Source organism: Trichoplusia ni, unplaced genomic scaffold (assembly GCF_003590095.1).
Source record: "Trichoplusia ni isolate ovarian cell line Hi5 unplaced genomic scaffold, tn1 tig00003025, whole genome shotgun sequence".
Classification (NCBI taxonomy): Eukaryota; Metazoa; Arthropoda; class Insecta; order Lepidoptera; family Noctuidae; genus Trichoplusia; species Trichoplusia ni.
The window spans coordinates 1-24,788 of record NW_020800317.1 but is presented as its reverse complement, the minus strand read 5'-3'; the positions used below and the strand labels follow the sequence as shown (position 1 = coordinate 24,788).

Below are 24,788 nucleotides of genomic sequence, written 5' to 3'. Positions count from 1 at the left end.
TCCTATAACTTATATTTATTATACTTGTGTTTCACCCTAAATCATTATACCGGCAAACTTTCATGGGCACTTGGTGACCGTAAAACGTATTACGAAAATATAATATGGCTGCAGTCCCCCTAAGCTTTACAAATTCTGGACTGCGAGTATTTAGTTTCATTTTTCTTTGAAGTTGTAATCCCCCTATGGTTTCCCCGAGACGTTTTCCGATAACGAACTATAGAAATATTATCAATAAAGTTGAAAATTCAATATTTAAAATAAACAAATTATTAATGTTTATTTGTTTTGTTTCAGATTTATCAAAAAATCGGTTCAGTGAATTACCAGATGAAGTGACGTCATACGTTTATTTAGAAAAGTTATTGTTATCACAAAACATCATAAGGACAGTTCCAAATGCAGTCGGAGGTCTTCAGTCACTCACATATTTAGATTTAAGGTAAGAAAAACTATTTCTACGTATCACAATAAACTTTAATTCTAATAAATATATTTGGAATGTAACTTATAATTAGTCTTATGCTTGCTTATCCAAATACTACATTCTAATTAACAATTCGGTTAATATTGAGATTATATCTACTCTGCTATCATCTAAATCACTTATATCAATTTGTGCTCTCGCTCTGTATTATAATTCGCGTTCTTCAACACCTGCATCAGTTCCATTTTGACGTTCAGTCTAAATTCCTCAGGGATTGTCTTGAGGTGTGGAAGAAGAGATAGTAGGAACATCTTATCACAGTCGTCCGGATCTGTTTTGATTTGTGTATCGACACTAGCGAACGCAAACTCATCTATCGGTGGTTTGCTTATCTTAGCCACTTTAGCCGGTCGCGTAGTCTCAATGCCATCATTGGAATAATCCCTAGAATCATCTAGAGCAACATCGAATGTATTATTGTTACTGTTATCGTCCTCCGACGTTTCCTCATTCTTAACTAGTTTAAACCTCTTCTTATATTTCCATACTCTCTTTTTCTTTGTGGTTTTAGATTCCTCTGAGTCGCTCGATGCATCGGGATCTTCTTTACGTGGCATCTCTTGGTCCTTTAATAGGAATTGTAGCTGTTTAGAGTATATGTAAGGCTTTTTTGTCCGATTTGGATTTGAAATGTACTTTTGAAAACAGTCACGAATGCTCTTCCATTTCTTTTGCAGTTGAATTTCTGTAACAATAAAATATTCATTTCAATTAATCCAATTGCGTCAATAACTAGATACTTATCCTTTTTTAGAGAAACTAACTGTTTGTTTTTCTTTAATAAAACTTCCGCTTTAAGGTACTTAATCCTTGTGTCGCGGGGGGTTTCACAAACATTCAAGTCACATGCTCCAAGAGACAAACCCACACACCCAGACTCAGGACAAGCAATCGTGGATCACCCAAATGCTTGCACTACGCGGGGATCGAATCCGCAACACGTCGCGCTCATTTTGTTTGGCGTGGTGATACAACACTCGGCTATCCGAGCAGTCAAAATAAGACCTTCAGTTTAGTATACAAGTCCCAAGCTTGGGTTTAAAAGTTTTACGAAGACTATACGTCAAGGTTGTGAGCGCCATCTGTTACAGCGTCATAACACTAAAACCCGGCAAACAAACCTTGTTTACGTACCGAAACGCTGTCATGTTCAGCTCGGCACTATCTCAATTCGGTGCAAAATACACAAAACAAACAACTAATTAAAACAAATACAATATACGTACCGAGTTCCCTCATTTCACTCTTAGTAACCTTCACATCTGAAGACATCAATTCGGTGACAATTTCATTCCACAATCTGTATCTCATGTTTTTCGCTCGGTACTCCGAGTCCCCGTAGTCCCATATGCCAGGTCGCTTTCTAACCTCCTCAATGAGGCGTTCAGGGTCATATTCAAACTGCATGGTCATGGATAATGTTTGCGTCGGTCGTGGATGAATCGTACACACGGGCGGGCGCGCGGCGAGCGACTGGCGTGCGGCGGGGGAACGCGGCGGTTACGCTCCAAGATGGCCGGTGCAAGCTAGGGTGAATACTTTATCAGAGAACGATAAAGGACTATATTTAGTTTGTTAGTACAAAATACATTGCAATTGTTGTAGCTTCGAACACACTGGTATGATAAATGAATTATGATTTAAATGTCGAATGTTTATACGTTACACTTTATTTAAGGTAGTAGATTTATCCTTAATAAATATCTATGACGAAAATGTTATCCTCCTTACATGGCGTAATGACAGAAAATATAAAAAATTAATAAGTATTCAAATACATTATAATTTACAATTTGAAATTCCCAAATACCAAAAACAAAACGGCTATCTAGACAGGCGTTCTTATAATACTAATTACTCGACAGTTTTATTACTGCAATTAGATGAGAAACAACAAAACAATACCCATATCCCAAAACACACAGCTTGGTTACCGTAACGGCGACGCCCGTTTAGTATCGAGCGGAGCGCGGTCGGTCGACAGCAGAGGGGGAAACGCGCCGGTTTGCGGTACCCGCCCGCGTCCGAACGCCGGCCGCGACGCTACACACAACCTTTATTATTATGTAGATTCTTATCTTTATCTTGTATTTGAACTTATTTGTCTAATTATAGACTGTATTTGCTTGACTTTTAACGTTAATGACAGTTTATTTTTGTTTTTTTTTCAGCCAGTACTCAAAGTTAAGTATTGAATTAAAACCTTTTTGGTGTTTACATTTATAGAAATGCATTACATTTACAGGTCTCTTACAAATCTGTTACTTAAATATTAGAAACCCTTGACGCAAGCCAAATTTACGAAAAAAAAAATTACCTACGTCATAACGAAATGTCATCCATTTTGAGTCTTGTTATTGCAAGACATTTAGCCATTCTATCAGCTGTAGCGCTTGACCAAGACGTTTTAGCTTTTATTTTCATAATCTTTATTGATTGAGCTATTCCACATTAACATAAGGCAGACATCGGTATATTTGAAAGTGCTCGAGGTCAAGTTCAAACACTCATCGGTCACTTGCTTGGATGTTGGATGAATAAACAATTGATGCGTATTGTAACATACAAGCGGTTAAACTGTTTGCTATGACAGCTGTTTAGGGACGCTAACTAGATAATACAGGAGTACGACATCGATCATGTCGACGACAAAATGTGGGTTTAGAAATATAGGTAATATTTACATTTAGGTCCTAGACATTATGGAAATGTTTTAGTCCGTTCGAACTGCTTATGAAATGATCATTGTCTTGGTTCTGTCTATATTGTATGCACGTAAAATTCGTCTATTGTCTAAGTTGCTTGACCGAAGTGTTGCAACAACTTTAAAACATAATTGTATCTAAATTCTAAAGTATGTAATGACCTATAAAATTTGGTGGATTGTGGGGCATAAAAATGAAACTTTGCCAAAATCTCCGAAGAAAAGTGTTTCCTAATGTTTTATAAGACTTCCAATCACTTGACAGCGTCCTTTTAAAAAGTAGAAAGAGATATAAATAGCGCACATGCTTGCAGCTTCCGACTCGCCGCAATTTGTTATGTTTTCTAAAACAAGTCCGCCATTTACAAATATGGACAAGTATTTACAGACTTAAAACTAACGCTCGGCCGTTGAACAAAAACCAAAACATCGTAGTGATCGTAGGTAGCTATTTAGAAAATGGCTGTAATTAATAGCTTTGGCTATATATAAACTCGCTTTATACTCCTCTCTGCCTTTTATAATAAACGCTATATCTCGCTTAAATAGAATGCCTCTCTTGCGTTTCGAGATTTCACTTTGAACTTGTAATTTAGTGTACATTTTCGTTTTATTTGTTGACTTTTGCCATACAATGTCTTTAGTACTTGGTCACTCTCGTTTTCTGTTTGCGGAGGACGATTTCGCGTTGGTTGTATGTTCATTATTAATATTTATGTAAGGAATACTCTCACTAAAGTTTCTTGTGGATAAAACTAAATTATTCATGACTATTTCTTTGAAAAGAATGTTATTAAGTATGATAATTAAATGTACAGTATATTTTAATTTAGTTGATTTAATTGTTTAATTATTTATAATGACATTGCTTTTGATAATTATGTCGTTAGTCTCCAGCAAAAATATAACCAAATTTTAATAAAAATATAGTTCACTTTCCCCTTCGCACATTTCTTATCTTTACTGTTGGTGGTCACGCGATAATCTATCAAAAATCCGTTGCATACAGAAATGTTGTATCGTCACATTTCATACCCCCATATTGCCGTATTTTTAGCAACACTGTATGGTTAAATTGTATGTTATCATGTTTTTATCGCCGTTAATACTTCTACGGAATCCAACACCTGGCCTTCTATTTATAAACCAAGTGTGGGCTGACCACTTTCCTAACGAACTTAACTGAAAAGTTAAAATACATGCGCTTTTGAGGTGCCTGTTTTGTTTATCAGATCGTAAACCAAATTAGCAATCACCAAAAACTGCGATATTATGAAAATAATCTCTATTTAGCTTCAGTTTCTGGTTTTAAAGACTGATAAGACTGGCTATGTCTAACTAACATGTTAACCTCAAACATTCGCGCAACGCAATATTCCCTCTGACAGTAGAACAATAAAAACTTTTTACTACTACAAACTTCTAAGATCAATATCAACATAATGACATGTTAGACACATTAACTTCCTTAAACATAATAACCTCTATTCCGTAGCAATAAGAGTCACCTGTGCAAAGATCAGTGTGCGGGGTGAACGACCGCAGATGTCAGGGCCAAGTCGACTTCGGGTAGTGACACGTGGGCATTGCGATAACTGACAACTGACAAAGTTACCGTAGTGGAACGATGATAACGTACTACATGTTCCTTCGCTTTATTACGATACGAAATAAATTGGTCTGGAAAAAATAGGTCTAGCTATTGACCTAATTTCAACGTAAATATTTTGGTTAGATAACTAATTCAGGCAGCGTCATGTCTGATAACACAGCTCTTTGATAACGCTTTAATGTGAGAAATAACTTATTTTCGAAGCGATCCAATTTTTGTTGAAGATTTCGCCCCTTATTTCGTTTGTTTGGCTAGTCGCTAGCCAATCATTTCTAAGTACCTACATTGGGTATGTCTCGTGTATAAAGAACGTCGTTGCGGTCTGCTAAGCTTTTACGTTATGTGGGAGGCTCTCACTGCAGGGGCCTCCACAGTGTGCACAGCTCAGACTTATCAGACAATTTGGAAAGTGTTTTATAGATAAATATGATTTTTTTACTAGACTGTACTAATAAGATCCTCTACAGCCGTAGGTACTGCTTAGGTAGAATATACTGTTGCGAATTACAAGACTTTTATTCTCGTGGTTCATATTAGAATTCTGTACAAATATAGTGATGGTAGGAAAGCTAAAGATTTAATCTGCATCACCATGATTTTGGGCCGGCCAAATTATACTCGTTTTGTGACTTTTTATTTCAGCCAAGGGCAGCTTAGCCAGCTGTCATCTGACGTCAGCCGGATTACTTTTATTTCGATAACCACTTAAAAACAAACCTGTTTGAAGCAAAACTCTGGAGGACGATGAACACTCATTTTATCCCATAAAATAAGTTCTTATGAGCTCATTTCACAAATCAAAGTAACTGCTTGCATAGTCCACTTGAAAGCTATATTATGATGGATGTGCAGTTAATCACCGAGACGTAGGCGGCAATATCTAAGAGAACATTCCAAGAATCTGACATCGAGGGTTCCGCAAACTCTAATGTCGCGTCTTTTTCCGAACTTGTTAATTACACAATGAGACAATAGCCGTAATGTTGGCTTGACTGATTGATAAACCTCGTTTGAAAGCTGTTTGCTGGAACCACATAAACTGTACTGTTCTATGAAATTTATGCACGACCCACAACAGACTATTGTTACTGAAAGAGTTTCCACTGTTTATTTGTTATGAATGGACACAGGTCGTTGGAAACTGCTGAATAAATAAAAGTTAGTTACTGTTCCTTCCTGTGATGCATAGGAAATGAAACATTTTATTATTCATTTAGTAAGCCTGGTGCAGATATGTCGGGAATTAAATTGGCATTTTCCTCTTTTAAAATGTTCGATGTTCAAAGCCATGGGTGAAGTATTTGAGCAATCCAATCCAATCCGTCCAATAAGAGCAATATGGCATGCTATTTTTTTTCTTAATGTTTGCAGTTTCAGTACCTAGTAAAACCGTAAATTAAAAGAATAGTTTTAAGCCTAAATGCAATATAAATTTAAGTCCTGAAAACAGGAAATCCTATCTCGGTACTATTTCTAAAATCATTTTCGAAGATCAGACGGCTTAGTTTCACAATTACGAAATTGCCAAAACACTGACATAAAATCACCAGCAAAGCGTAACTCTGTATTGTGATCGCGGTTCGTCGCACGCGCACGCACCATGACGCTCGATCGACTCATGCATGCGTATGCTTCACGACACACGTACGAGGCTTTCGAAAATGGAACATGCTCGCCAAATGTGCAGTACAATAGCGAAAGACTCCAGCTACTATTGTGTAACTCAATTGGGCAGATACGATAAAACACGTTTGCATTGTTCTGGTTTAGTGAGCACGTAATACTCAGTTAATAGCCTCTTCTAACACTTTAATTTTGACAAGTGATACTGTTTACCGGTTAGTACTTATAATGCAATAGCAGTTCATTTACATGTATAATTATTGCTTGATACCTGACTATATTGCAACTGCAATGTTGCAACCAGCGTCAAGTTAGTAATTTGGAGCCATATTCAAAATCAATCCGAACACACTGTTTAAATATAAATTGCGTGTTATTCGGTGTAATGGTTCGATTTTACTACGAAAGCTTCACTTTATGGGCAGCAAATTTCTCTAGCTTTAACAACTGTTCCCTGCTACCCTGTTGTGAATAAATCGATAAAATATTGACCTTGAATCAGCAGTGCGGAACGTGCAATTTATCTGCACAAATTGTTAGGGGAATTGTCGCTTAGGGTCTGAGAAATTTGGTAAGGGAGACACGAGAACACTACACAACTGTTCATTTTGAAATTCATTCCCGAGAGTACTCAATCTCCAAATGTTTTTAACAATTGTTATTTATTTGTTAACACTTCTCATATTCTCATGATCAGTGTGCAACGACAGAATTTCAGCCTGTAGACTTGATATGATAGTTTTTGAAAAAGACGTACAACCATTTGATTTCGTTTGATACCTAATTAAATAGTTTAGGCCTATTAATTATGTCTTTGAATCTTAACATTATCATGACCCAGATTTATGTGTGTATTACTCTCACATATACCACTAAGATTCCTCCCCCAATTCCTAAATAATTAAGTCGACAAAACAAGCCGGCCTCCATGAGGGACCGACCCTCGCTGTAAACTCGAGCAAATGTTATCTTAGTGTCTGCTAATTTGACAAAAGCAAATAAAGGCACAAACAGCTGGAATTACGTCATCATCATGTGGAAATGTATGGAAAATGTTGTGTAGTGTATTCCCTTGAATATAATGTTAGCCCTACGTGAGTCTAGAAAATGTAATTTTGTTAAAACACTACTGTAATGTTGACAGGAGTGGCCCAGACTCTGAACAAATATCCGCGTTTCATATGTTTCTTTGCACAGATGGGCAAACAGTGTTGCATCTTCTGGTGTCAAAATGTGACGTAATTTTTACTCAATTTCTTCGTTAAAGAACTGATCTTAGTATATGAGTTCATTGAAACTGCATTAAGGAATAGGGGTAAAGGAAATCAGGAATTAAAAAGGTGCTTCAAAAAAATGTATAACTATAGGGAGAAGCTTTCACAGTGTTTCATAATTCTAAATTATATTTAAACATTCCAATCATGACAATTAAAACTGTTTTTATATCTCCATGAATAATTTAGTCACGGTTCGTAATGTTACAGACGCTGATTTTGTTTTTGTTCTCTGTTGTAAAATATTTTCGCTCAGCATGCAACGTGTTATAAATAGTAGATAATGATTAGTTTAACTCGCGAATCAGACCCGGTAGTCCGTTGTTAGTGTGGCCCCATGCTAACATACTCCCCTGTTTACCTTTAGACACCCACAGGAAGATTGATGTATCCTCAATGTCACGGTTCAGCAGTAAATTATCGTCACGCTAAAAAGCAATCTCATTGAAACCAATCTCATGAATTGCCTACTCATCTATATACACATAGGTGTACAAGAAACGTTGTTGACATTGCAATCGGATGACAGTCTTCGTATTCTTGTTTCTGGTGAAACTGTCGCGTCGCCATTTACGGTGGTCCGATAACGGTCGTATCGTGTTGACAAGACGATGTTGAGAAATGTGCCACTCGAATGTTTTACAAACTCGGATGTACTGGTATGCTATAACGATACAACTAGAGCAGAATACTCTATGGTATTTATTAGGCTCCTGCATGCTGATCTAATCTGATATTTTATTAAACCCCGTGTACGCTTCCATACGTTTTAGTATGCGTGTAACATGCACGAATACTTACATATCAATCAAAATAACCGTTAATTTTAAGCCTGCAATCTCAGCTTGTTTATCGATACTACACTGTTTGTAATTGTTGTAAAATTATATTTATATTTCCCATTCTTCATTGAGTAACGGTATTATAATATGCTGCAACCGGTAGCGCTACTTTTAGCTTCAGCGATATAATAAAGAAAACAAAAGACTTCCGAATTAATAGTAGCTTTTACTGCTGATGACTGACGCCTCATCCTAGTTCGTTGATCCCGTTTCACACGTTCTATTGGATTGTTTACGTCACCCCATACAATTATATCCACTAGATATAGGCCATTCTCGTCGTGTTATGATCATAGTTTTTCTAGAGAACCCCTTGTTAGTATACAATTATTTTCTATGCGTCGTGCGTTGACCTCGCATCTATTTATTGATTCTTACTGAAGTGAATCCTGTTAGGAGCTACGTGTCTAAGCGTCTAGACGGCAAAAAGTATATAGAGTGTAAGGTGGTTAAGTTTATAGAATACTATAGGTAGGGGAGTGGTTTTTGATATAGTCGTCTTTGTTTTGGTGCTGTCCCTTTCTAACGACAAAGGTTTTGATACAGCTACAGACTTCCATTGATCTCATTCAGACTTTACTGAATACAGTTTCAGTTGTTTTATTTACAAATAATTGTTATTTATTTTAAATTATGAGGCAGGTACTGTGATCATTTTGTCAACAATAACTCCTACTTGAAACATTATTATGTAAGTTACAATGATAGAGATAAGAAGAGCGTCGTGTGTGGTAAAGACGTGTCTACTTATCAGTGTATGGAAGGATCTACTCAATAAGACCACACACGCAGCGTAACGTAGAATTAAGTATTTTATGTAAAGCACTACGTAGGCTCTCAATTATTAAAAAGCTTCCTTGAACGAAAAAGGCTGAAATAAAATGAATTTAAACATTTAATTTTCTGCAAGCCTTACATTAAACCTTAGTTAGTATATCTCAAAAGTCAGTATTCATATGGCTTGCTCAAGCTACGGAACTCTGTGTTAAATCGCATCCGACACTTAGAAGATTTATTCCGTTCGGTATACAGGAAGCGAGGCCGTATCGAACACTTTTACACGAATGTTTACTAGTTCACTTGGCACGAACTCCCAAACTATTAGGTTAAGCGACGACCGATTTATGTTTCAAACGTTCTAATTACATGCAATCCCATTTCGAAGTGGGTTTGATGCTTTAGAAATAGCCCCGTATTGATGTGCCGATCGAGTGCATTCGTTTATGTTTACGTCCGTTGACTTGTGAATTATATCAGCGTGTTAGTCAGTGATATAAGGAAGTAAGGGCGTTGACGGATTGATAACATTGTTTGCACGTATCAAAAATGAGAACAGACTTAAGTAATGTACTATAAAAGTTTCACCTCTTCTGATATACACTTACCAATGTAATATGTTATTGAGTAAAACACTGATGAACTGTTTTCTAAAGTTGTGCGGGACAGCGTGAACAGTTTAAGAGAAAAAGTGTAAACAATGAACAGTATTTGTGATTAGTGTTATATGATTAGGTTTAAGTATAGTTTAAGTCAAATTAGAGTCTGATTAGATTATTGTTTGTTTAGTATACTCCGGCCTCCTATTGGAAAACATTCCAGTAACAGCGACCAATAGGAGAGCCGGAATTAATTAAAGTTTATATGAAAATTGTGAATATTTGTAAGATAGGAATATTGTAAAAATAATATTTTTCTCATATTATAGGCTAAGTAAGGATTCAGAAAATGTATAGTTAACATACTATTGTAATTCATTTTTAAATAGAAAATAGCATTTTAAGTAAACGGCTCTCGGTGTGGTAAAGTATCGTCGTACTTAACCTTAAGGAAAAAACCGCGCGCGGGCCCCGCCCCCGCTCTTATTGGTCGAAAAGCGAGCGATCTTATTGGTCGGCCAATGGGAGCGGGGGAATTTCGGGGCCCGAATTTGTATAAAATGCGGCCCACACCGAGAGTCGACACATTCGGCGGCAACACAGCAAGAAGAGCGGACCAACAGGAAGAAATAGGAAGCCCTCGAAGACTTCAGCAACAGCGACGCCTCGGATACAACGAAGGAGCCCCGGGACATCAGTGAAGCCCTAAAGGACATCAACGGAGCCCTACGAAATAGTCGACGTAAACAAACTGCGTTTGTTTACGTTTTGTATCCTCTGTTTGAGCGTCAATAAATTGAGTTTGGTGTTTATACAAGGGCCTTCTCATTTTTCACCAATCCGGCACCCCCAATAGTTGTGCTCGCGCGGTGTCTCTTGCTGTAAAGTTGGAGCCCGTGCGACACATTTAATGGTCCTTCGAGCCGGATCCGTGGAATTGAGTTGGCCTTTCGAACATCGAACTTAATTACAGATCGAGTTGTGAAGACCGAAGAATAGAAGACAGAAGCGCCATGCCCGTCACACGCTCCGAGGGAAAGGGCCGCAAGGTCGCAACACAACAGAAGCCATCATCCGAGGACACCGCTACGACCTCGGGGACCGGCAACAGCGCCGAGACTGCGATCGATTCTACAGCCACAGGGACTACCGCCACGGAAACTACAGAGTATACATCCGCCTCCGTGACGACAGCCACCACGCAGTCATCGGCAACCGCCGCGACCTCCGGCACCGCCGCCACCTCGGGCGCCACCGCGACCGCCGGCACCACCGCCGCGGCCGCAACAGCAACCAACGCGCCTACGGTCTCGGACTCCGCTGCTACCACGCTGCCCGCTCACGCCGTCAAGAAGACGAACATGAACCCCCCGCGGGGGGGGGTAACCGCCGGTGTCAACAAAAACAGAACAGAAGCATCTACAGTCAAGCGGAACAGGAAGGATGCAACCGGCCCACATGAAACAGGTGGACCGACCACCCCGCGCGCCCCCAGCAAGAGGGGGGGAGGGGGGGATCAACACACAGCAAGAAGGCGCAGCGGATAGCAAAGGCCAAAGAAGAACTCCTGCGCCTACAGGTCGAGCTCGCGGCGGCGAAGCTGGCCGCCTTGGAGACTGAAGACACAGAAGATGAAGATGAAGAAGGCGACGTCTCTATCACCGAGGTGAACGAGAAGGTGTCCAATTGGCTCGACACCAACAAGAACACAGCAGAGGAGGACGCGACGCCACAGCAGAAGACTCAGCAGCCCGCGCAGCCAGCACCGGCGGGAGGTCCAGCGGACTTCTCGCAGCTGGCTGAAGCAATAACGTTCGCGGTCAAGGCCGCTCAGCGACCGAAGTTCATTGAACTTCCGATCTTCAGCGGTGCACATCAAGAATGGCTGCCCTTCCGCGCGGCCTACTATGAGACGGCGTCGTCGTACTCTCCTATAGAAAACACGAACAGGCTTAGAAGAAACCTCAAAGGAAGAGCCAGGGAAGCCGTGGAGGGCCTGCTCATCACCAGCGCAGCTCCGGAAGAAGTTATGAAGACATTGGAGTCAAGGTTCGGGCGACCAGAAGCAATAGCGATGGTGGAGATGGAGGCGCTCCGGGGACTCCCACGCCTCACGGAATCGCCACGAGATATATGCATCTTCTCAACGAAGGTCTCCAACATCGTCGCTACATTGAAGACTCTCAGCTGTTTGAACTACCTATATAACCCGGAGATATGCAAATCTCTGGTGGACAAGTTAACCCCAACACTCAAGTACAGGTATTTTGACTACGCCGCCAGCCAACAGAAAAGTGAACCCGATCTCGTCAAGATGGAAAGATTTCTCAGAAGGGAAGCTGAACTCTGCGGTCCATATGCGCTACCTGAACAGGTAGCAGCGCCACCCACAGTTAGAAGACCGCAGAGAGTCAACAACGTGCAAACGTATACACCGAAGTGTCCAGCATGCGACGAGACGGGACACAACACGCAAGACTGTGCAGAGTTCAAGAAGAAGGACAACAGCGGAAGATGGGACCTAGCCAAGGCAAGGAAGTTGTGCTTTCGCTGTCTGCGTTACAGAAACAAAACCCATAGTTGCAAGCCCAAGCCCTGTGGGATAGATAACTGCAAGTATTTTCACAACAGGTTACTTCATTTTGAAAGAAGCACAGAGAAGATTCCTACAGAAGAACAGGACAAAGAAGTAATCAACTCTGCGTGGACAGCAAAAAGAAAACAGTCTTACTTGAAGATCGTGCCGCTGAAGGTGAAGGGGCCCAAAGGAGTCGTGGACACCTTCGCTCTGCTGGACGACGGGTCGACAGTAACATTAATAGACGAAGAGGTCGCCAAGGAGATAGGTGCCACAGGACCCGTCGACCCCCTACGTATAGAAACTATCAACGAGTTGAAGACGTCAGAAGCTGCGTCAAGAAGAGTCACCTTCCGATTAAAGGGTATGAATGGTCACGAAGAGCGAGTCCAAGCCAGAACAGTTAAGAACCTGCAGGTCTCGTCACAGAGGGTGTCCAGGGAAGTGGTTCAAGATTGCAAGCACCTGACGGACTTGATAGGACACCTGACGTACGACCAAGCCAAGCCACGACTACTGATCGGACAGGACAACTGGCATCTTCTGGTGAACACAAGGATAAGAAGAGGCGATCATCACCAACCAGTGGCCTCCCTCACGCCGCTGGGTTGGGTCCTGCACGGAAGCCAAACCAGGACAATGAAGCACGCGATCGACTATGTATCGCATATCACAGAAGAATCACCAGAAGATGACCTAGAAGCCATGGTCAAGAAGTACTTCGAAATGGACTCTTTATGCATCGTTCCGAAGAAGCCCACTACAGATCCAGAACAGCAAGCTCTCCGAGTCCTAGAGAAGACAACGAGAAGAATAGGAGAAGGAAGATACGAAACGGGCCTCTTATGGAAACAAGAAGACATCTCGTTTCCCAACAATTACTGCAACGCCGTGAAGAGGCTCGAAAATATAGAGAGAAAATTAGATCGCGACCCGAAGCTTAAACAGAAGTATAATGAACAGATGGAAGCACTCGTCGCCAAAGGCTACGCCGAACGTGCTCCTGCAGACAAGGACCCCAAGAAGACATGGTACTTACCACACTTCGCTGTCATCAATCCAATGAAGCCAGAGAAACTCAGAGTGGTACACGACGCCGCCGCCAAGACAAGAGGGGTGGCGCTCAACGACATGCTGCTGAAGGGACCTGACCTGATGCAGTCGCTGCCTGGAGTCGTCATGCGTTTCCGACAACATCAAATAGCAGTCACGGCGGACATTAAAGAAATGTTCATGCAAGTGAAACTTCGAGAAGCTGACAGAGACTCCCTGCGATACGTGTGGAGGGGCAACAGAAGAGATGACCAGCCTCCAGAAGAGTACAGAATGACGTCTCTGATCTTCGGCGCGTCGAGCTCACCGTCAACAGCAATATATGTCAAGAACTTGAACGCCAAAGAACACGAAGCCACACACCCCGAGGCTGCAGCAGCGATCATAGAGAAGCACTACGTAGACGACTACTTAGACAGCTTCAGGAGTCTAGAGGACGCAGTACGTATAGCTAAGGGAGTTCGAGATATACACGCAAAGGCCTGCTTCGAACTCAAACAGTGGAAGTCCAACTCAACCCTGCTACTCCAAGAGCTGGGAGAGGAGGAGCTCATAGAAGATATGGAACTCTACAAGACAGAAGAGAAAACAGAACGAGTGCTAGGAGTCATCTGGAAGTTGAACACTGACGAGCTGACCTTCAACCTCAACTTAGCTCGCGTTCCGACAACGCTACTGGAGGGAGAAACACCTACGAAGAGAGAAGCCTTGCGGATAGTAATGTCACTGTTCGACCCACTCGGCTTCGCGTCTCCTGTCACCATACGGGCGAAGCAGCTCCTACAGGAAGTGTGGCGCAGAGGGACGGCGTGGGACGACCCTATAGACGAAGATCTCGCGGAGCAATGGACGACCTGGCTGACTCACCTACAGAAGCTACGAGACGTGAAGATACCGAGGCGATACCTGAACTACAGCGACGCTGCCTCGATACAGCTTCACATCTTCACCGACGCCAGCGAGTCAGCATATTCTGCGGTCCTGTATTGGAGAACGAAAACTCCTGACGGCGAGGTCAAGCTCTCTCTCATCGTCGCCAAGGCGAAGGTGGCACCGTTGAAGCTAACGTCGATCCCGAGGTTGGAGCTTCAAGCTGCAGTTATGGGCACCAGACTGGCAGACTCAGTCATAGAAGAGCACGAGAGGAAACCTGACTGCAAGGTGTTCTGGACCGACAGTAAGACAGTACTCACCTGGATCAGGACAGGGTCACGCACCTACAAACCATACGTGGCTCATCGGCTTGCTGCTATAGAAGAAAGTACCAAAGTTAACGAGTGGCGCTGGGTTCCGACGAAGCTGAACGTAGCGGACGACGCGACACGAGACGTCCCGCTCACCTTCGACAAGGATCACAGATGGTACAAGGGACCCGACTTCTTGTACGAAGAAGAGGACCAGTGGCCAGTCGAGACAGATACTAAGAAGATCGAAGACACTTCTGGGGAAGAGAAGGTGAACCACGTAGCGAATAAAAGAGAACTTAGATTAACAGAAGGGCTACCCGAAGCCTCACGCTTCTCTAACTGGCACCGGCTTCGATATACTACAGCGCGAGTTCTTCTATTCATTGAACTCTGCAGAAGAAATAAAGAAAGCGTAAATTACAGAAGGACTAAGAAAAACAAAGAACAGGATCCAGGCTGGAATAAGATAGCAAGAAAAACGTCAAGCACTAATGAAACACAGAAGAAAACAACAACAAAGATAAATAGAAAATTCCTTCCAGTCTCTGCCGAGAACCTCAAGCAGGCGGAGGAGTTGCTGATGCGTGCTTCTCAAGAAGAGTCGTTCGCAGAAGAAATAGCCAACCTAAGGAATGGGAAACCGGTCAACAAGGAAAGCAGACTACATCAACTCAGCGTCACGTGTGTGGATGGTGCCCTCCGGCTTAGAAGTCGCATAAAAGCCGTCAAATACATGCCAGAAGACTTCAAGAGCCCCATGATAATAGACGGAGACCATCCTATAGTTAAGACATGGATACGAGCGATACACCAACAGCTACATCACGCAGGAGTGGAAGCGACGGTGAACGAGTGTAGACAACAGTACTGGGTGTTACGCCTGCGCCCTACAACGCGCTCAGTACTGCGACAGTGTTTGTTCTGCAGAATGAAGACAGGGACTCCGCCACATCCACGAACAGGTGATCTACCACAGTGTCGTTTGGCTCATCACAAAAGGCCATTCACCTACACTGGGGTGGACTACTTCGGCCCGCTATCTGTAACAGTTGGAAGAACGCGACAGAAACGCTACGTCGCGATATTTACCTGCCTCACTACGCGAGCCATTCATCTCGAAATTGCAGGCTCACTCAGCACCGACTCAGCAGTGATGGCAGTCCGAAGAATGATCTCTCGACGCGGCTGCCCTACAGAAATATGGTCGGACAACGGCACCAACCTAAAGGGAGCTGAAAAGGAACTTCGACAACAAATAGATGAAGCGACGGCGGAAGAAGCTGCAAAGAGAACCATCGCTTGGCGTTTCATACCTCCTGGCGCACCGTTCATGGGAGGAGCATGGGAACGAATGGTCCGGTCAGTCAAGACGGCGCTCGCCGCCACTCTGCACGAGCGACACCCTACAGAAGAGGTGTTATCCACACTACTAGCCGAGGTGGAGTACACCGTGAACAGCAGGCCACTGACCCACGTTTCAGTGAGCCCCGAAGATCCAGAAGCCCTGACGCCGAATCACTTCCTCCTAGGAGGACAGGGTCGAGTACCGCTGCCTGGAAGTTTCACCGACAAGGACGTAGCTTCGAGATCCAGCTGGCGAGCAGCCCAAAGGCTCGCTGACTTATTCTGGACGCGCTGGGTGAGAGAGTACTTACCCGAGCTTCAACACCGGCGGGAGCCGCACGGACGGGGCCCAGCTGTGCAGGTCAACGACCTCGTACAAATAGTCGACGCCAACCTGCCCCGTAACGTGTGGGTCAGAGGAAGGGTCATCGACACGTACCCCGGCCCAGATGGAGTCGTCAGAGCAGTGGACATCCGGACAAAAGGAGGAGTTCTACGTCGACCAGTGAGGAAGCTGGTGATCCTGCCCCTGCACGACGACGGACCCGCACACGGAGGAGATGCAACATCGTCGCACGGCGGGAGAGATGTGCGGGACAGCGTGAACAGTTTAAGAGAAAAAGTGTAAACAATGAACAGTATTTGTGATTAGTGTTATATGATTAGGTTTAAGTATAGTTTAAGTCAAATTAGAGTCTGATTAGATTATTGTTTGTTTAGTATACTCCGGCCTCCTATTGGAAAACATTCCAGTAACAGCGACCAATAGGAGAGCCGGAATTAATTAAAGTTTATATGAAAATTGTGAATATTTGTAAGATAGGAATATTGTAAAAATAATATTTTTCTCATATTATAGGCTAAGTAAGGATTCAGAAAATGTATAGTTAACATACTATTGTAATTCATTTTTAAATAGAAAATAGCATTTTAAGTAAACGGCTCTCGGTGTGGTAAAGTATCGTCGTACTTAACCTTAAGGAAAAAACCGCGCGCGGGCCCCGCCCCCGCTCTTATTGGTCGAAAAGCGAGCGATCTTATTGGTCGGCCAATGGGAGCGGGGGAATTTCGGGGCCCGAATTTGTATAAAATGCGGCCCACACCGAGAGTCGACACATTCGGCGGCAACACAGCAAGAAGAGCGGACCAACAGGAAGAAATAGGAAGCCCTCGAAGACTTCAGCAACAGCGACGCCTCGGATACAACGAAGGAGCCCCGGGACATCAGTGAAGCCCTAAAGGACATCAACGGAGCCCTACGAAATAGTCGACGTAAACAAACTGCGTTTGTTTACGTTTTGTATCCTCTGTTTGAGCGTCAATAAATTGAGTTTGGTGTTTATACAAGGGCCTTCTCATTTTTCACCAATCCGGCACCCCCAATAGTTGTGCTCGCGCGGTGTCTCTTGCTGTAAAGTTGGAGCCCGTGCGACACAAAAGTGATCAGTTAAATTTTCAATCAATGCCCCTGAAACTATACTTTTTGTATATTAATTAGTGTTCTCACGGTCTCAATAATTCGTGAATCCAATTAAGTATTCCAAATTAATTCGTAATTCTCAATAAACATTTAATTTATATATTTTTTCCCTGTCAACAGTTCGAACCAGCTCACCGAATTACCGCGGGAAGTATGTCAGATGCCGCTGCAGGTGTTGTTACTACCCGACAATATGCTGTCGACGTTGCCGAAGGAGATCGGCAAGATGTCGTCCCTGGCTGAGCTGGACGCGTCGAACAACAGGCTGACACAGGTGCCCATGACCCTTGGGGATTGCGCCGGCCTGAGGGCGCTCGACCTTAGCAATAATCAGTTGGGACTACTGCCGTTACGTGAGTACTGAATTAATGGTTATGTAATTTAAGTCAGAGAAATAGTTTTTGGTCACATATAAAATCACCCAAGTGTTGAAATTAAGCAAAACTGTAATTGGTTTTTTAATGCCTATAATAAGCGGTATTTTGTCTTGTCAATGGATGACAATGGACACCACTGGTTTATAGAGCAGAATGACAATAATTAAGACTTACTTTATAAAGTTTTACAGTCGCTATTCTACAATGTCACTATAAATCTAGAAAGTAATAAGGATGCGCAACAAGTGCCGTCGTTGCACCGCGCGTGTGAAGGTAGCTAAACAACGATTATAAACCATTGCGTTAAATTGTCCGTGTGTTGCATGCTAAACTTGGGCAAGTCGCATTAAAATAGGCGCACTTGTTACACTATAGTGCAACTTAAAGCTGCTTACTTGTAGTTGTTTTATTCATTACCGTAAACTTCGTAAGACTATATACCGCTTGAAAAAACAATATTCGTTTTAAAGACTGATTATAATTAGTTAAACGTCCAAAGTTTATGTAAGGGTGAGGTTAACCCATATTAGGATTATGATTACGGAAGGATTAAGATTATTATTGCTTAAGATGCTTGCTAAACTAAAAATGAAAACGATACTGGTTTTAAAAGTAACTAGCTGTTGCCCGCGACCTCGTCCGCTTGGTTAGAAGATATAAGTTAGAAATTTTAGAACGGATGCCCTCGAAGATGACTAATTTTTCCCGTTTTTTTTCCACATCTTACATTGTATCTTCGCTCCTATCATTCGCAGCGTGATGATATATAGCCTAAAACCTTCCTTGATGAATGGTCTATTCTACAATAATTTCTGTTTAATTCGAAGATTTTTTCAATTTGAACAGATAGTTCCCGAGATTAGCGCGTTCAAACAAACTCTTCAGCTTTATATATTAGTATAGATTTGATTTGTATTTGATAGAGCAAGTTTACTAAAAAAGGATAAACAACTAGTATTAAATATGCTAGGTTTAAAACAAATATCGTGATCGAAGACGTACGTGAAAAATGGTTGTTAGTATACACAGCTTACTAATGTGAGTTTATTTATCTGCGGAAGCCAGACCGGCAGCAAGTAGCCAATACTAAGTGGTCAAAGTAATATCTGATATGTTTGTGGTTCTGGCGCCTCTCCTTTAGCTCTCGGTTTAGCTTTGATGTAGGTACGTAAAGGAGCTATTTCAGAATAACATTATGTTAGGTAATATTTTAGTACGATCAAAGGATAGAATAACATGGTACTAGACGTATATAGTTTTCAAATTCTTAATATGTTATGGGACTTTCTTCTATTATGAGTGAATGTTATATGTAAATTGTTAGACGTTCCTGTCATATTTTACTAGAAATTATAACAAGCTATCTTACTAGTGGTCTAAGAGCCCGTGAACCCCAGACCTTCGTTATTTTATAAAAGCTGAAAGTTTGTCAGCGCATACTCCCAACCCAGGTAAGAACGATGGACCATTATGAAGTTTGGGTTATAGTGGCTTAGGCAGGTAAACGGTACTAAAGGTGTGTAAAATACCGATCTAAATTCGTCAAATAATAAAGTGCGATTTTTTGATATTATCTTCAGAATATTATAAAAAAACCCCCTTTTTCATTGCCAGACACTTCACATCGTGGCAACCCCTTGCCAGACACCCTTAATGTTCATGAAATTATAGTTTAACTTACGTTATAGTATAAAAGCTGATTTTTATATATAATACTTGGGTAATAAGTAGATGATGTTTCGTCATTAGCCAGACATTTTTTATAGTTCCAACCCCTTGCCAGACAAGCATGTAGGGTAGCTGTAGGAGCGAGCGCGAGGCAGTATGTATATAAGTGGGTGCGAGTGAGATGCGTTTGTATTGTTTAGTATTTAATACATGCTTACATCAACTAAAACAATAATATGTGCTATCTTCAATTATTATTAATTAAATATTCGTTATAAATGATAAGAATGATATTAATTATATCATTACTTACGTTAAAGTGTAATAGCTGATTTCTATATATAATATTTGGGTAATAATTAGATGATGTTTCCTTATTAGCCAGACATTTTTTATAGTTCTAACCCCTTGCCAGACAAACATTGTATGTCTTAAGAAGAGATTTGTGATTAGAATGACTCATGCAAATAAACTTTTTGGCGCAGATTTATTTAACTAATAATCTATGTAAATTTTAAAAACATCTTAAGGAAAGACATTCGATGCTACAATTACCTTAAATTGTTAAAAATTTGAGAATTTTTTGGTTCTGAGGTAAAATATTTTTTCATTAGCCCTGTGAATGATTTGTAACATTCCCTGTGATAGCCACCCTCTGTGTATTCACGTGGAAAAATGATGTCATTGTACTTAAGGTTATGTTTTTTTCGCAATTTTAAAATTAATTCACATTTTTCAATGTCTCGTCAGAAAATAATGTTATTTTGCCACTACTTTTGTTGCAAATAACACAAATTAATGTATCACCCATGACTTATTTTTAATACAAAATCACTTTTATTTAAAAAGTCACATAAACAAATTGTAAACATATAATCTACGTATCATACTATATTATATTATTTTAGCTGATGTAAACATGTACTGAGTACTAAACAATACATGCGCAGTATAAGTTTATATAATAATATGTATAATTTAAGTTTTTTTATAAGTTTATATAATAATACGTATAATTTAAGTTTTTTTTATAAGTTTATATACTTTTGATCTCGCAGACAAACAGTGTGTACTGTTTTGTGAGACACTGTACTATGTCATAAGTATAACGTGTACCTGTGTTAACTGAATAAATAAATAAAAAAAAAGTAGAAATAACAACTGCGCAGTGAGGTATCGCGGTAGACTTAACTCGCCATCTCACTCGCACTCACTCATATACATACTGCCTCGCGCTCGCTCCTACAGCTACCCTACATGCTTGTCTGGCAAGGGGTTGGAACTATAAAAAATGTCTGGCTAATGACGAAACATCATCTACTTATTACCCAAGTATTATATATAAAAATCAGCTTTTATACTATAACGTAAGTTAAACTATAATTTCATGAACATTAAGGGTGTCTGGCAAGGGGTTGCCACGATGTGAAGTGTCTGGCAATGAAAAAGGGGGTTTTTTTATAATATTCTGAAGATAATATCAAAAAATCGCACTTTATTATTTGACGAATTTAGATCGGTATTTTCAGACCTTTAGTACCGTTTACCTGCCTAAGCCACTATAACCCAAACTTCATAATGGTCCATCGTTCTTACCTGGGTTGGGAGTATGCGCTGACAAACTATCAGCTTTTATAAAATAACGAAGGTCTGGGGTTCACGGGCTCTTGCTCTATAGTATTTGTGCCTACATCATCTATAAGGAGGTTGTATATTTCTTTTTAGTTAAACATCTTTCTGTAAAGAGTTTTGATATTGACGCTCTACCATCAAGGAATACATTATGAAAACGTATATCGCTGAAATAGTCGGCTTCTTCCGCCTAGACTAATCGCAAACCGTGTTTCCACATAGATTGCAGTCTCAAAGTATTCAGCTCCATAGTACAGTATTTTACAAGGATTTTCTCCCTATTTCCTTGAATACCTGGTAAACGGTTACACGTATTTAGTAGTAGTTTTTGTTCTAAGCTATTTTTTCGACATTCCAGAGATCACATACCTGAGGCTGGAACACTTGGACGTGAGCTGTAACTGCATCTCGTCACTACCGCTGGAACTTCGCAACATGAACACACTAGTTACGCTTAATTTAGACAACAATCCCCTCGTTTCACCTCCCACCACAGTAAGTACTGAATAACACATATTAATATCATTTAACCCATTTTGGAAACACAGTAACATTTCTACAGGAAATAGCTTATCTTCTTATATATTTCTAAGGCTTTAACTGATGGTTGTTAACATTATGTAGCAAATTGTATCAAAAGATGACGGTCAAAAAATTAAACGACTCAAGTATTTATATTGTTTACACAATATATAATTTTTGAAACCTTTTATTATGTATCCAAGAAACTTTTAGCACATCAATATTTTACTTTTCTTCTAATCTGCAATATTTTATATTTACTTCAACATAATTGCGGCTTAGAACGTTTCGCATCAGTAGTAACATTTTATTTTTAGCACTGAACACATAAAAGCATCTACTCAATAAAATGCTAATGTAATAATGTGGTTTTGCCAGCCCTACCGGTCGGGCAAGGGTAGATTATTATAATTTTATCAGGAAGAATCCGCAAGTATACGACGCATTCCTTTATTACGTACATATTTTATATGTTATTACTCCAATCTGGAGATTGCGAATTCTGTAAGAGTTCTATTTACAAGTTAAGGATGACATTAGAATGTAATAATGTGTGCTCTTAGGAAGCAATCAATGTTAGGTTATTTAAGGCGATGCAAATTTAAGGTTAATTAGAATTAGTATGCTTCTTTTTTGTCTTTGGAAAAAGCAAAATCAAGCGTTAAATATTTTTAAAATTAAACAAATATCGCTTAATCTCCGCAAACAAAGCCTTTCGCGGGCCTTTATAACCGTGCATACCAAACATTTGGTTATTTGGATGCTCATTGTTACCATTCTACTGAAAAAGGATGTGCGATTCAAACAAATATGAGTTATTTATCATCGTTTATGATGTTAAAAATAACTGTGTTTCAATTAATTATTACATATGGCTTCTCTTTTCCTTATTTTCTGTTTATTCAACTTACCATCCAGTCAATCCAACATACCAGAATATTTACGACGATTTATTAAGTAGCAGTTACGAATTTTGTTAAACGTAAGCGTCCTGCTGCAGCGTAATTTTTATAAAGATATTTCGAGCCTTGCATTTCTCAAAAATATATCACCATAATAGTTATTTAAAGTTACTAGAGAGAATAAAACGACAAATAAAAAAGAAACTAAACAATTCAATCCTTAAAACCAGTGACAGTTAATCAAAATACTAATTATCATTTTAGATATGCATGCGCGGGCGCGTGCATATATTCAAGTACCTCGAGAACATGGCGAATAAAGACTCCTTGCCTGCCCACCGGCGGTTGACGACACCCGACGTTCTGCTAAGCACAGCTCCTACATCAACAACTCCCCGACACAGAGTACCACTCATCAGATCACATCGGGTAATGCCACTATCGATTGCTTAGGCATAAACCACGGCATGTTGTCGACAGTGGCTACAGCACTGACGGTGTCGATAAGAGGTGGTCGAATGATGGTAAGTTCTTAGCAATTAATTCCTATGTAATTTACCATACCATAGAGATGGATGATGGATTCATTTTAAGTAATGTACTTATGTACATACCTGAAACATTTATTTATTTATTTATATATATATACGTTAGTTTTGGCACTCTCTTCAATTTCTTCAAACTTGACCTAATGGGGAGTTATTTTGCGAAGGTTTATTATTTTGATTTATGTGATCACCTCGTCTCGGTTCGTAAGGGTTGCTTTCTATCGAAAAAAAAAACATTACTAATACATGATGCCCAGAATAGAGAATCTTGGAAGGATTTGGGGGAGGCCTTTGCCCAGCTGTTGGACACAGTAGGCTAGATAAAAAAAAACAAGGAACCTAAGTAAAGATGTCATAGTTATTTATTCTTCATTCTGGAATTGACTGAAAAGATACAAAATGAATGTTTTCAGTAATAGGCCTCCTTCATTTCTTTACGTAATATATTTTCATTTTCGTTTGGCATACACACCGTTAGCGAGCCATTCACAGTGTCAAGCGTTCTTAATGACTGCTACCATTCATACGGGGCGTCCATATAATATGGATGACGTGCATATAAAACACTTTTATACCCGGAAATACGAGCTGGCTAAATTAACTTGCTTCAATCCCTATTCGGAAGCACATTGAAACTAGTTTACGGTTTATTAATGATTGTATATTAAGATAATTGTTTGGTCTTAAGAAAATACAACATACTTAACATAACTGCACTCGAAAAAAAAAGAGTTCAAACTATTTTTAAAGAAATTTGGATTTGCAAGTCTTTCCTGGCATGATCGGCGGAAAAACATTGATGTCAGCTAATACTAGCTATTCTTAGATTATATTCTACGGCAATAAATAAAAATCAAATTTTATGGACACACTATTTTGAGGCACACCAAACGATATTTATGTATCACATCTTAAATACTATTATTCACTTACAGGCAGTGGCGATATGGGAGGGGCAGCGGTCGTTCCACCCTAGCACACCATCCACCCTGTCTCCTGGAGCGGCTCTATCCAGGGCACAATCGCTATCCAGTGAGACCCCCCTGGCGCCACCGCTCACACCCCTCTCACAGGGTAAGTCTTCTAAATAAAACCTTTTTAGAAGTCACATAAACCGTAGCTGTTTTTTTTTCTAAGGACTTAATGGGTTTTGTAGGCATTTATTAGATGCCAGTAACACAATTTTGATTTTGTTTGGTAGTTTTGAGGTGTTTTGTAGTATTAATTTTGGAGTGAACCATTTGGGGCTAAGACTTGCCAAATTAATAGAAATTTAGAACTTGTGATTTAGATTATTTTAGCAAGTTTTAGCTCCATTGGACATTTGAATAGATTTTGAGTGTAATATCAAAAAGTAAATCTGACAAAAAACCCAGACATTTCTGAATCTCTGTATTTCTAAACTGAATTATCTAACTATAACTATTTTATATTCTATACTATATTATTACTGTGTAGCTATAGCCGCTTATATTTCTTTTTGCATTCGCCGATACAGAGGTAAACTTAATTATATCTTGTATTTCACAGCCATTATCACCCTATCTCTGTCTCATGTTTCTCCTTATATTAACCCCGG

General features: G+C 40.4%; 2 protein-coding genes across 2 annotated transcripts; one reads left to right on the top strand and one right to left on the bottom strand.

Moving 5' to 3' along the window:
* Positions 1-294: 294 nt before the first annotated feature.
* On the top strand, positions 295-24,185 carry LOC113507658 (leucine-rich repeat and calponin homology domain-containing protein 3-like; the record flags this gene model as incomplete). Its single annotated transcript, XM_026890557.1, is given in 7 exon segments — positions 295-442; positions 17,681-17,913; positions 21,596-21,732; positions 22,926-23,004; positions 23,007-23,108; positions 23,111-23,185; positions 24,145-24,185. Coding segments are annotated over 7 exon segments (815 nt in total), but the record flags the coding sequence as incomplete, so codon positions are not given.
* LOC113507657 lies at positions 460-2,064 on the bottom strand. The gene is made up of 2 exons (XM_026890556.1): positions 1,714-2,064; positions 460-1,172 (listed from the first exon to the last, which is right to left on the bottom strand). The coding sequence occupies exons 1-2, from the start codon at positions 1,898-1,900 to the stop codon at positions 607-609; spliced, it is 753 nt and encodes a 250-aa protein (XP_026746357.1). The 5' UTR covers positions 1,901-2,064; the 3' UTR covers positions 460-606.
* Positions 24,186-24,788: the final 603 nt, after the last annotated feature.

Coding starts and splice junctions, on each gene's coding strand:
- LOC113507657 (XM_026890556.1), bottom strand. CDS start 1,900: ATGACCATGCAGTTTGAATATGACCCTGAACGCCTCATTGAGGAGGTT. Junction 1,173..1,713: donor GAGTGAAATGAGGGAACTCG/GTACGTATATTG, acceptor TTATTGTTACAG/AAATTCAACTGCAAAAGAAA.